Source organism: Juglans regia, chromosome 1 (genome assembly GCF_001411555.2).
Source record: "Juglans regia cultivar Chandler chromosome 1, Walnut 2.0, whole genome shotgun sequence".
Classification (NCBI taxonomy): Eukaryota; Viridiplantae; Streptophyta; class Magnoliopsida; order Fagales; family Juglandaceae; genus Juglans; species Juglans regia.
The window spans coordinates 27,519,610-27,532,364 of NC_049901.1; the positions used below are offsets into that span (position 1 = coordinate 27,519,610).

The 12,755-nt window shown below is 36.6% G+C and overlaps 1 protein-coding gene across 1 annotated transcript; it reads right to left on the bottom strand.

The window, feature by feature from the left end:
- Window positions 1-2,421: 2,421 nt before the first annotated feature.
- On the bottom strand, window positions 2,422-3,916 carry LOC108993489 (protodermal factor 1). The gene is made up of 3 exons (XM_018968423.2): window positions 3,629-3,916; window positions 3,085-3,421; window positions 2,422-2,962 (listed from the first exon to the last, which is right to left on the bottom strand). The coding sequence occupies exons 1-3, from the start codon at window positions 3,777-3,779 to the stop codon at window positions 2,632-2,634; spliced, it is 819 nt and encodes a 272-aa protein (XP_018823968.1). The 5' UTR covers window positions 3,780-3,916; the 3' UTR covers window positions 2,422-2,631.
- Window positions 3,917-12,755: the final 8,839 nt, after the last annotated feature.

Here is a 12,755-nt window from a genome sequence, read left to right on the forward strand (position 1 = left end):
ACACTTAGTGAATAATTTTAGACACTTGGCACCATGAGGAACGTTTGTTGGATTTGAAAGAATCAAGGTGTGAGATAATGTCACTTAAGTAAAATTTTGTTTCATCTGCTCAACCAAATGGTGGCAGACCAAAAAAGGTTTCAATCCTTGTTTAGTACGTCTTTATGTATGAAGTATGTTTTAAGTATTTGGGATATTTCGGTTTGGTGCATAGTATTGCTAAAGAAAAAAAATTATCCACTGCGAATATTGCATAATACTAGATGCATGTTAGGAATATTGCATCTTATATGTCATGAACGGGGACAAGTAACCTTTTGTTGCATATCTCAACGCTTCAAATGTCCATTCGATCCCAAGCGGAATTTGGGGGTGTCACAGGTTACTCATTGAATCTCAAGCTAAAAATCTAGCCTATCATCTCTAGATTAACAAAATGCCCAAAAAGATTAAATTTAAACATCTTTAACTACTGCTCTAAACGAGAATTGCAGAATAAAAAAAATATTGTAACCCAAAATTTGCTGAAGCGAAAAAACGAAGAAGAAAAACCAGATGAAGATAAAAAACGGACACAACAAAGAATTTTCTTTTTATACTCCCTGTTTCCTTCTCCAGCCCTGCGTTTTACATTCATTTTCGTGCGTTTCGAGTCTCAGCCTCGTGCACGTCTTCCAGTTGTCTACAGTGCGCGCCTTCAACTGTGCGTTCCATCTCCTCAGCCCAGCACCAATTCCTCTCCAGCCCAGCGCTTCGCGTGAGTGGGTCTACTCGTGTGAGCTAATCGATCCAGCCCAGGTTCTTGCAGGATGCGGATTCGTGCCCATCACTCTGCACTAGCATCGAAGCCACATTGGGTTGCACGTTTCCCTGGTCTGCGTTTTGAGTCTTGAAGGTCCTGCAACAAGTTCTCTCCAGCCCAGTGTTTCCATTCTTGCCCGCGTGAAATTCCCTACAAGCCACGTTCCAGCCTTGCATTTTGCATCGCGTGAACTGAGTTTCCAGTGTCTTCTTTTGATGTTGCTGTGTCAGTTGGATAATTCCAAGAATACCCACGTGTTTTAACATATTTCTCATAATGCCCTGCAACATAAATGAGACATGAGTAGAATTTTGAGGTATTAATTTTGGTGTAGACTAACTGCAATACAACTCTGTTCAAGTGCAAAATATTAAAATTTAATATTGAGTCAAGTACTAAAAATTACTACATAATTAAGTACTTAATTCATTTTTTTGTTAAACAAATCATTCACTTTAGCAGTTTAATCATGTAGTTTTTGACACTTTATCAAAAATTTCAATGAAGCCATTGATCCCACAATAAGGAAGTGACTTTGTGATCAATTATTGCCAAGTTTACCATCTCCTCAGCTTAGGTGAAACGAAAAACGTACGTGGAATCTCGATATTCAATGGTGGGTGTTCCAGTTACTGTTCGTTGTATGTTGTGTCTTGACCACATCACACACCTTAACAATAACATTGTCTCACATCCCAACATTCAAACATGCATCAATATGGAAAACACGAGAGGATTATCGTAATCTCGATATTTAATGTCAATTATCTAGCTAGCTAGCAGTCAACATCTCATGACCATGGTCATCAAAATGTTGACTTAATAAATAGTAGGTGCAACCACACTTTTGAATTTCATGCTGACACCTTACTCCTTAAAGAATGATCTAGCTAAGAGGGATAACTTACAACAGTACTAAGGTTAAGAATGATCATCATAGTGCCTGGGACACCGGCCATCTTTATGGCAGTGCCATTATATACCCACCTTGCTTATGACCTGACCTTTATTACAGCCGTCCAGAGTTTCCTTTTAGCTTTGAATTGTGCGTATGCATGAGATGCTTCTTTGTGAATATCTATGAACACCTAAGATTTTCGACGCTAAGTATTTCCTGTTGTCTGTACGGCCTCAATATTAATAATGTGTGGAATCAACATGTTGCTGTCTATCAGAAATTGTTTGATACAAGCAATTGTTGGACGATCTGATCTCTCAATCGAGTATATATGTTATGCCATTGCTTAATTTGTGTGTACTTAAAAATATTTTTATTGTTTCAATCATTTAATATTACATCATGAAATATAATAAAAAGAAAAAAAAAATTATACATTATATTATCATTTCATTTTTATCTCATTAAATAAAATGTAATATATTTATTATTATTAAATGATATCATTTAATAATAATAAATATATCATATTCTATTTAATATAATTAAAATAAAATAAAAATATTATAAAGTACTATTTAAAAAAATAAAACTTAAGAGGATGAATAGCATGTTACTTTTACTTAAAATCATATTTTCAAGCTGATGCCACCATGTACGGAAATCGCAGTCGTCGACACGGCTGAACAATTCACACTTTTTTGTAGACGCATGCTCCGCATAAAAAATTCAAACTAAACCATGAATTTATTTATAGAGAAGAAAAACATAAGCTGCGCATCGAGTTCATTAAAATACTATTTGTTGTAGTAACCTCACAGATATAACAGGATACTTGGAAAACATAAATTAAATCCAAAACAACACAGCTAGCAACTAGGCTAGATCCTTAGATAGAACGCATTCGCCCCGAGGAACAATGCAATTGCTTTCAGGCTCTGGGCTTGAGTCTTCCCTCGTTGGCCAGCTTGAAAAGCTGAGCCTGAGCGGCTGCGGCTTTGTTGGAGCCGAGTGCTGAAACAAAGTTCTGCCGTACTTCCTTTGTGGTGTAAGGGAACCTGTTGTTCACCATGGAGTTCAGCAAGGAAGCTGTTCCTTCTCGATATAGAGCACCGAGCCCATCATTGCGTGTGTTGGAAAGAGCTTGCTGCAAGCTTAGATGTGCTCCGAACCCTGGAACGCTAGGCACACCGAATGCACTGCCTAAAGTTCCCCACCAGCCCAGCAAACCCCATACAACTCCTGGGTGTGACCTCCAGTAACTGCGCCCGTGCAAACCGACAAATATCATATCCATAGCAATCAATGTTAACTAGTCATGACTTCATTACTAATTTTCATACATCTTCTTTTCTTAAAAAAGGTATATATAGTAATTACTTACTTGCATGTGCCAGTGAAAGGTGTGTTAGGATCAGGGAGGAAGGGAGGTGTAGGGGTTCTGGGTGTAGGGGTAGTACTGCCGCTTGGAGGGCTTACGATGACTGGGGTTGGGGGGGTACCGCCGGCAGACGGAGGGTAATGGTAGGAACCACCGTCACTTCCTGGTGTTGATGGAGGAGTTCCGCAGTCTCCACCAGAAGGGGTTGATGGTGGTGGGTAGTAGCTTCCACCGCCTGAACCATGTGGAGGCGGGTTTCCGTGGGGAGGACTACCGTGGGGAGTTCCGCCTGGACCATGTGACGGAGGGTTTACGTGGGGAGGACTACTGCCGTGTGGGACTGTAATCAATGCATTCAGTGCAGAATATTAGTGTGGATAATGAGAAAGCAAAAACAATTAGTATAATATGATATGGTCGCTTTATCGAACGTGACACAGCGTCAATAAAGCATGGAGACTACATGTTTTGTGCTAGAAAAATTAACTTTAATTTGTACGTGTAATCAATAGAGCCAAAATGTGTGTGTAGGAAGTGAGAGAGAGACCGCCGGGGGGAGCATTTGGGTCTGAGTAGTAGTTTTTCTGATCTTCAATGCCTGCTGATTTTGCATGGATCAGCACATTATGAGAGAGCAGTACAGTGACCACCGTCCATACGAAAATTAGAGAACCTGAGCTGCTTGTCACCTTCTCCATCGATCTCTGTATGTTTGCAAAGAAATTGAAGGAAGGAGAAAAATCTGGGATGGGAATGATCGAGAGCAGAGTGGTACTGCATATAAAGGGTGGACAGTGTGAAGTAAATACTAACAGGTGAAGGAGTATGTGGGTAGTTGATGTGTGCAGGAGCATTTACTCACACTATTTACTACTTCCATAGCCACAATAAAATTTGGTTTTCTGTATTTTAGAGAAACATAACATGAACCCTAATGAACTTTTGTCTGATAGAACTGTAGCTACATATTGCTTATTAATGTTGCCTGTTCCATGTGGTGGTACTAATATATGTTATTTTTGGCTGTGGATGCATATATATCATAATAATCATATCCGTTTCCAGCACATGACTAGCTAGTTTATAATATTATATGTAATATGTATACATACATACATACATATATATATATATATATACATACACACACATTAGCGAGATTTAGGAGCTGATCAGCTCATGATCAGCTTTAGGTAATATGTAATCGCACGCCTCCATGCAGTATACCTGATCCTTCTCCGCAGATCCAAGCTCATGTGGGATATAGTGAGAACTTAGGCATCACATTTAACTAATAATTCACAAAACAGTAATAAGCATCGAAGATCGAGCACTCCTAAATGATCAACTTAATAATAAAAGTTGGAAACAAAATTATATATACGGCCTAATTAGTTTTTCGTAAAATAGCGAAAACTAACGTAGGAAATTAGAAAAACAAATATGGATACATTTTTTTCAAATAATCAACGTGATTCTTTATTAAAAAAAAAAAAAAAAGCAGTTTATATATATATATATAAACCTTTTTATCAATGCGAATTGAAGGCCATAAGTAGGGAAAATTGTAACGTTCAGGCGACCGATCGAATAGGCGCGAATAGTTGGTAAAGAAGTTAATTATATATCTTTCAAGGACCAACTGTTTTTGAAACTTTTTTTTTCATAACTTTTTTTTCCCGTCCGCATAACTTCCATTTCTTCCATTTATGACCTATATATATATATATATATATTTATTTATTTATTTAATCGATATATGTTAATTAAGCTGGTCTCTTGGTCCCGGCCAAGTCAGTGTACGTCAACTGATCATCTATCTAACGTACGTACACTACCGCGCGTTCGGTGCTCGGAGCCAGAGTTCGTGACAGTTGGCCTTCGATAATTATGCATCTTTACGAAGATTTTCTTTGGCAAAGCGTTAACGCCTCGATTATTTTTATAATTCATTTTATTTTATTTTATTTTATTTTATTATTATAATTTTTTTAAATATTTATATAAAATAAAATAAAATTTTAAAATAAAAATAATATTAATAAAATATTTTATAATAATATCTTAATTTTAATCTCATTTTATGTATAAAATTATCTAATTTTGATGTTGTTGTTGTTATACTTTGCCTTTTGAAACTGGAGATCAAGGGAGTCAATGAAGGGCCCTCAACACTTTAACTGGGAATTAGTGGAGGGGTGCTGTGCTGTCCAAAAATAATGACTGTATCAGAGACGTAGGTGAGGCTGCTTAAAACATGTCAGAAGAGCAGTAAAGAAGGACAGCACAGAATTGTGACTTTTAGGTTGTTTTTTTTTTTTTTATTATTGTGTTTGGGGGCCTGTACATAAATAATATACAGACCTGTCTTTGACTTATTAAGTCTTTCGGTACACCAGACGGAGGGAGAAGCTAATCAATTTTTATTCAATTTTATTAATTGGCATTGTATAAAAGAGATAGGTTGGGAGATGCCACAGTTCATTCTGAGCTGTCGTAATTTAGGATGGCCACAGCCCACACGATGAGTGAATGAAAGGCTGTAAATTTACTGCGAAGGCTGGTGAGGCAATCAGAAAACCTTGCCCAACTTTTTTTTGAAAAAAAAAAAAGCAATTAAAAGGGTTCGCATTATTTTATTCAATCTAATCTGATTAAAAGATATATTATTTAAATTATATCATGTCAATAAATATGATTAATAAAGATATTAAAATTTAAGATAATTAGACGAATTTCACATCCATAATTCATAAGCCTGACAATTTACTATATGTAACTAATAAAATGATCACGACATATGTCGTCAACCATTGCGACATATGTTGTCATATATATATATATATATATATATATATATATATATATATAAGTCCAAGACGTGGGGGGCTCCACCCCTTAGGCAACAGCCCAACCCCGACAATATTAGTGGTCGAATCCATTGCGACAGAGATGAATTTCTCAGTGAATTTTCGTAAAAGGAGTGAGGTCGGCTAGCTTGCCACAACCAGTATCTCAAACTGTATACATGTTTGGATTCGAAGATGACTTGAGATGAGCTGAGATGAGTTGAGATAGATTGTGAATAGTAATGAGATGAGTTGTGAATAGTAGTGAGATTTGTGAGTTAAAGTTGCTAAATAGTAATGAATAGTAGTGAGATGAGTTGAGATGAGCTGAGATGACTTGAGATGACTTGCGAATCCAAACAGTTTACAAATAAAAAAATAAAAAAATAACAGTTTACAAATAAAAAAATAAAAAAATAAAAAAATCTGTAACTAAAATGGAGGACTCTGAAAATTCGACGGAGGATGTTCCGATGTCTAAGTCATTGAGCAGTTAAACTCTTTTAATGACTAATGAATCTATGGATCAATAATGCGTACCTTGTAGATTATATATACACAAATATATATATATGTAAATATACTTATTAATCGTTTTCATGATTTTATCTATGGAAAAAAACTATTTTGCCTTCCAAATTTACTGTTTAAGTTGATCGCTTGACAATTTTTTTTTTTTTTTTTACTTAGTCATTAAAGAAATGATTTTAAGTGTATTGAGATATTTTTTTATTTTTTAAAAATATTTAAATATATTAAAAAACTGTGAAAAGAAAAATAAAAATAAAATAATAAACAACAAGCGGTCAACTTGAACGAACTACTTTGGGCGACAGAGTAACCCGACTCTTTATCTATTGTACATTTTACTATTGTGATGGTTGGACTTTCTACCAAGTCCTCACTTGTCACTTTTATTATTTTAGCCTTAGTCCGAATAGGTTTTTTGTCCAAGAATTGGTGAGATAAGAACATAGGAAGTAGTAAGGGCCCTAACAAACTTAATGAGAGATAGGCGCCCAAGCTCACTATGAGGGCCAAAAGAACTATGTGACATTCGGCCACTAGGAGGTTTAGGGTTTAGAAACCCTAATTAGGGTTTGGACTATGAGGACAGACACCCTTTTGGAGGAAAAAGCTTTTAGTTTTCCTAAGTTCTCATCATTAGGAACCCTAGAAAGGGGCATCTCGGTTTGACACATGTCTTGCCACTTGGTAAGCATGCTAGATGGCTTCTAGAAGAAGCCAAAGTGATGGGGGAAGGCAAAGAGGTTTGGCACACTTAGGGCACATTCCCATCTCACCCATCAACACACCACATGGCCTACATACAAACTCATCTCTAAGTTACATTGAATCTAAACTTGAAATTAGAAGAAGGGAAGAGAGAGAAGGGGGTCTCGGCCATCTAAGAGTCACATGCCACCCACCACTAAGCAATTATGTGTGAGAGTACCTAAGAGATTTGCAATGATGAGGGATGTCAAGAGGCGCATGGGATACATAAAAAAAAATCTGGAACGCAATCCTCTAGGAGACTCTTGGGGGTTCATACGCCTAACTATGAGATCCAACCATCACCTTGCCATATGTCACCCATGCCCTAGGTGTTGGAATTTCTAGAAGAATGCAATAACGATGAAGGTGAAGAGGGGCAACGGGAAAGAACAACACGTCACCCTAAAGGCTTCTGCAAGAATCTTTGGAAGATGAAGGCAAGATAATTTCGACTAGGGTAAGTACAAACACATGACACATGCCAAATGGCAACCATGCACGAGCCTAAGGTCCAAGACAACGATTGAGCACACTTAGCGTATTGGCCATAAAGACCTACACGCCCCTTACCATAAGTATGGGTTCATTGAACCTAGACCACAAGAGGAAAATATGAAGGGTCATTTAGGGTTTCAAGGACCACGTCACATGTAAAGGGACTTTTAGACTTCCCAAAGAAAGGCAATGATGAAGAGGAGGAAGGGAGGTTTTCGGCTAAGGAAGAGGCAAGGTGCCACATGGCATCCATGCACTGAGACTCTTCAATTTTCAGTGTCAGGAGTAATGAAGAGAGAGAGAGAGAGAGTGTGTGTGTGGGTGTGTGGGTGTGTGTGTGTGTGTGTGTGTGTGTGTGTGTGTTTGTGTGTGAAGAATTGAGAGGTATATAAGAGCCTCATTTAAGGGTCGGCACCGTACAAGCCCCCCCCCCCCCCTCCCTCCCTCCCAAAAGGATGCCCAATGGTCAGTTTGTGTAATTCTCAGATTTTCATCTTCTCTTCTCTTCTCTTTCAAACACATCCACTTTAGGGAGAACAAGCCACCATTCTCATACTTTCCTTCCACCCAAATATACTCCACGCATGGTTGGGAAGAAGTGCAAGGAATCCCACGTTGGAAGAAAGTTGCACAGTAAGAGCCATCAAGCTTCTTCTACACTCACTTCTCATAAGCACACACGATCACAATGATTTCATTGGGTAAAGAGGATTGGGTTTGAGTGAAGAAGGACACCACCTTATCTCGAGTTCTAAAGAAAATAAGAGTGTTTCGTTCCATCATGATAAGTCTTGCCTAACGTGAGAAACTAGGGTTTCTCCTTCAAGTAGAAATCGACCCACCTATAACAGTCTGCTAGAAATTCAATAGTAGAATTTCTATAGGCTTTAGGAATTTCGTGAAAATTTCGTTAAGTTTTCACTAATCGACCAATCGAGTTGTTTTAGTCTGTCAGCATAGTCAATGTTACCACTCATTATGGTGCTTGAAGCATGATTTTATTTATTTGAGGTAGTTAGAAGTGTCAAAATGCGATATGTTCTGCATCATTAGACTCAGTTGATTATTAAGGATTTTATAGCATAATAATCTCATTTTCTTCGAACGAAACGCTTTTTCGAAAACACATTTTGATGTTTCAAGGCACTTCAGAGTTGAATTTCGATAAACAAATTGCACAGTTATTTTAGTGTGTATGTTTAGGATTTTATAGTGTAAAGTTTATTTTCACTTTTTTCGGAGTGAATAGTAACCTCAATAGCAGTCTCAAGTGTAGTGTTTTCAAAATCACAGTGTGGAATGTCCAAATTAGGTTAAGTAGTTTTATTAGAACACTTGACAAGATTTTAGCCACACTTGATAAATAGTATTGGACACTTGACATCAAGAGGAACCATGAGAAAGAATTGTAAAGGAAATTAATGTGCGAGATCATGCCACCTAAGCAAAATCATATTCCCTCCAACCATCCAAATAGTGCCAAACCAAATAGAAATTCAACTTTAGTGAAATCCTAAATGGTTTTCCCAAACCCTCAAGGTTGCCTCCAAATCCTATTTGATCTGATTTATTGCATTGTGTTTAATCACTTGATTAAATCACTAATAAATGCTATTAATTCCTCAAATTCACATTATGACATCCTTATCATACACTTTAAACCTTAGAAATTTGATTGGGCCAAGAAACAATTTTTCTGGCTTGATAACATCTCAAACTCTATCAAAACCCTCTCTAAATTCCAAATTAAAACCCACTTGTTTAGTGCCCACAAATTTTGGCCACCATGACAAAAATCCTTGAGGAAGTTTTCCCTCACCTATGGAAGACCAACCTCTACCCATGGCAATCCAAAATAGTTACTTTATGTGATAGGGAAGTCCACCTCACCCCCTCCCTTCTACACGGCAGTAGCAGCAGCCCATTCCCGCTCACTATTTGTACCTTTTTGTGGTTGGTACGTTTGGTTACCAAACTCATCTCAACTCATCATTATAATTTTTTCAAATCCCAATACAAAATATAATAAACAATTCAACTTTTTCAAATCTCAAAATAATAATAATATTAAAAAATAATATTCTAACAATATTTTATCATCTCAGCTCAGTTTAACATCCAAACGTAGCCTAATCATCACCCATCAAGGTGTCAATCAAGCTCATACTTTCCTTTTCAAAAGTTTATTAGGCGTGGAAGTCATCATTTCACCCCTTTTCATTTTCATTTTTGGAGAGTCGTTTGTTTTCACAGATGAGATGAGATAAGTTGAGATTAAAGTTAAAAAGTTGAATAAAATATTGTTAGAATATATTTTTTAATATTATTTTTGTTTTGAGATTTGAAAAAGTTGAATTGTTTATTTTATTTTGTGTGAAAATTTGAGAAAATTTGAGAAAATTTTAATGACGAGATGAGAGGTTTTCAAAATTTTGGGTTTTAGTCTTGAAAGAAAATCAGGAGATGCTCTCTCAGACAGTTTTCTGAGCCTTTTTACGTGCCATTGTTTAAGCCCTTGTAAATATAATCTCACTAAGCTTCCTTCATAAAAGTTATTTCTATTTTAATCTAGTTTCCTTGGGTAACTTTTTTGTTTGATTTCATGGTCAATGATCGTAAAAATTTATTTTAACCATGGAAAGGTTAATCTAGGCGATAAATTGGATAGTGTGTCGTATTTTAGAGTTTTTTACCAAGCTAATGGATAGATCTTGGTCCAAAACTTTTATGGAGTGTTTGCAACATGTTTATATGAATGTTTTTTGGGATTTTTTGCATTATTAAGACTTTTGATGAAAAATTTTCTTAGATCTAAAAGGTTAAAACTGGAAGAGAAAACACAGTTTCTGTTTTAAGAAAATTTGGATCTTTTGTGGTTTATTCTTACTCTAATGACTTTAATAAATTTATATGATGATTACAAACCTTTTATCTACATGTTAGGATGCAAGTTTGAATATTTTTTGTATTAGTTTCAATGATATGAATTTTTATGCAAGAGAATACTCAGTTAGGTCAAAGTTTTGATGTTTTCGGCTAGATCCATGTTTTAATTTATTTTTAGCTATGTGATTTTGAGTTTAATACTTGGATCTACTTTAGGACACATTGTTAAACCAGATGATGTTTTGGTTTGAAGATCTTATCATGGTATGCCTCAACTCAAGTGTTTGATCAAAGCAAAGTTGAGAAAACAATTATGTTTTTGACTAAGTGTTGCAGCCCAGTACTTCAATTAAGATTTTTTGATTTTTGGTAACTTTGATGTATTGATTCAAAGCACGTTAGTTCTTAAGAATGTGTTATGAACATGTTAGAAGAAAGTTTTGGATTTTTTAAATTCTTAGAAATGTTTTGAGATTCAATGGTTTGTATTTTAGTTAAAAAGTTTGGATCGTTTTACTAAAACATTTTGTGTTTATGAGAAGTATATTTTTGTTGGATGTTTCAAGCATGTTTTAAAATTAAAATATGCAGCCACATCGAAGGGCATCTAGCTAAGAGGAGTATAACCATCGAATTCATTCATCACAAACATGTGACCATCAAAGAACCATGGCCTACCACTCTCCACACAATTCTTATCTGGATGATTAGCAAACCTCGATCACCCTTACGTAGGACCTCTGGTAGCCCCTCCCCCTCAATGTCAATAGCCACCCCTTCTTCCTCGTTCAACTGGAGATTCTCCCACATCTCCTAGAGTTTTTCCATGGCAAAACTTCAAACTACACATCAAGACTCTAAACACCACCTCTATTCTCTAGAGAGAAACTAGAGAGGAGACTTTTCGCTAGCTTTGGAGGTACGGGTAGCATTCTTAAATTTTAGTTTCAGTGGGCATTTTATGCTTTGCGGAAAAATGCTGTATGAAAATGGGTGAAGTGGCATTTTTGTAATAATATAATGGGCACATAACTTATGAGAACAACCGCTATACACCCAAGAAAAAATGACGAGCTGTTTGGCAGAGGGGTCCGAGACTCACCGAGAGGAGATCGAAGTGCGATGGTGGTGATTGGGCTGAGTCTATGGCGGTGCTACGAGCTCCTTTGTGCATGGTGGCGGAGTTGTGAGGTGAGAGAGAGAGTTCGGTACCGTTAAATCGAGAAAGCGACGGAAAAGAGAAGGAGATGGATGGATGTGGCTTACCAAAGCCGTGTGCGGTGGCAGATGGTGTTCAACAATAGTTATCATGGCTGTCTGGGTACCTCAAGTTCACGTGCATGGGCTCTCTTTCGATGGTTCTTTGGCGTGGTTTGAAAGCTTAAAGACGATTCTATAATGCGGAATAAACACTTTAAAACAGAATTGACAAGTTTAATGCCAAGAAACAGTACCTCCAGCCATTGATGCTCCTCACTATTTTGCTGCGGTTTCTCACTTATGTTTGACACTTTCAAACTCTATTCCACTCTATTTAGATGGTGTAAGACTGAAGGGGATTGAGTGAGTAAGTCTGGGGACCAAACATAGTATTTATAGCCGAAGCCTCTATCAAGCTTCGGAGCTACGTGTCCCACGTACTCAGTTTATCATGGGAGCAGTTTCTACGTTCTATGAACGTGATGAATAAGGCAAAGTGGACCAATTCAATGGCTCCTAAACTTAAGGAAGCTAGAGGCTCATTCTCACGAACGGCTTCCGTGAGAAACGGTCAACATTCTCCCACTTGGTACACACTTCTAGTGTAATATTTCATCTTAAACCCATTAATAATCTGCATTTAAGTAATAAATATATGAATCATGGCGATATGTCCTCTAATGACGAGTATTACCTTCCATGTATTACCATGTTTTTATTTCTTAAACATTATAATTTATGTGGCAATAATTTCTTAATAAATAAACCCTATGTTTATTCTTGGTCCAACATAGATGAATTTTCTTAAAATTAAATTAAGGTGCACATCAATATGAGAAAAAAAACATCAAAATATTTAAGAATTTCATTAAAATAACATTGTTCATACAATGAAAAATTACATAATGGAACCAAGTCTCATATTCAGTACATGATCATTGAATTTCAACGGTGGCATGCCCTTAG

What these genes read in the sequence shown, in the direction of transcription:
- LOC108993489 (XM_018968423.2), bottom strand. Translation starts at nt 3,779, where the DNA reads ATGGAGAAGGTGACAAGCAGCTCAGGTTCTCTAATTTTCGTATGGACG. An exon ending in CCCAAATGCTCCCCCCGGCG is followed by an intron (nt 3,422 to 3,628) that starts GTCTCTCTCTCA and finishes CATTGATTACAG; the next exon opens with TCCCACACGGCAGTAGTCCT. An exon ending in CCTTTCACTGGCACATGCAA is followed by an intron (nt 2,963 to 3,084) that starts GTAAGTAATTAC and finishes GCACGGGCGCAG; the next exon opens with TTACTGGAGGTCACACCCAG.